Here is an 892-nt window from a genome sequence, read left to right on the forward strand (position 1 = left end):
ACAAGAGTTCTGCCTCACTGTAGAATGGTGGTATCTGCCACTGGGATGTGTACAGGAATGCACTGTACAAGAGTTCTGCCTCACTGTAGAATGGTCCGAACACTAAAACAGAAACATTCCTGACCACAATGATGCTAAAACATTCCACAGGTAGAACTCTCCAGGACTACCCACATGTCAATTTGTAAGCATGTGCATACAGCATTTGACCACAAAGAATACCTGAAATAGTCAAAAACTGCATTTTAACCAACAGAATATATTGTCTCTATTAATTTKATTGCTGCTTATTCCATGTCATAAGGAAACCAAGCTCACGTGTCTACTGCACAGACAGTAAGTCCTACAAAAAAWTATTTAAAAAAACATTAAACAGTGAATGTAACTGAAATCTACATTTAAAAGTATGACTTACTGAAAACAGGCATTGTGCCAAGTTCCTTGAAGAACCTTCACATTGAATGTGTCTTGAATTGTTCCCCCGCAACCCTCACAGTGGCATCCATCTGTACCTGTAGGGTTCAATTATGTCACTACAGGAAAACAGGCCTTCATGGTCGAATTGCTGCAAAAGAAACCACTACTAAAAAGGACACCAATAAGTAGGACTTGCTTGGGCCAAGAAACACAAGCAATGGACATTAGACCAGTCGAAATTTTGTCCTTTGGTCTGGAGTCCAAATTGGAGATTTTTGGTTCCAACCGCCGTGTCTTTGTGAGATGCCATGTTGGTGAACGGATGATCTCTGCATGTGTATTTCCCACCGTAAAGCATGGAGAAGGTGGTGTTATGGTGTGGGGGTGCTTTGCTGCTGACCACTGTGATTTAAAAAAAAATTCAAGGCACCTTAACCAACATGGCATCCACAGCTTCTGCAGCGATACGCCATCC

The 892-nt window shown here is 41.7% G+C and overlaps 1 protein-coding gene across 1 annotated transcript in view; it reads right to left on the reverse strand.

The window, feature by feature from the left end:
* LOC111957923 (LIM domain kinase 2) overlaps positions 1-892 on the reverse strand; it is a 34,053-nt gene that overhangs the window by 30,750 nt on the left and 2,411 nt on the right. Inside the window, exon 2 of the mRNA XM_023979024.2 lies at positions 416-512. Within this exon, the coding sequence (XP_023834792.1) occupies positions 416-512 (97 nt within the window). The remainder of the gene's footprint in view (positions 1-415; positions 513-892) is intronic.

The sequence above is a fragment of the Salvelinus sp. IW2-2015 genome, linkage group LG33 (genome assembly GCF_002910315.2).
Source record: "Salvelinus sp. IW2-2015 linkage group LG33, ASM291031v2, whole genome shotgun sequence".
NCBI classification, from domain to species: Eukaryota; Metazoa; Chordata; class Actinopteri; order Salmoniformes; family Salmonidae; genus Salvelinus; species Salvelinus sp. IW2-2015.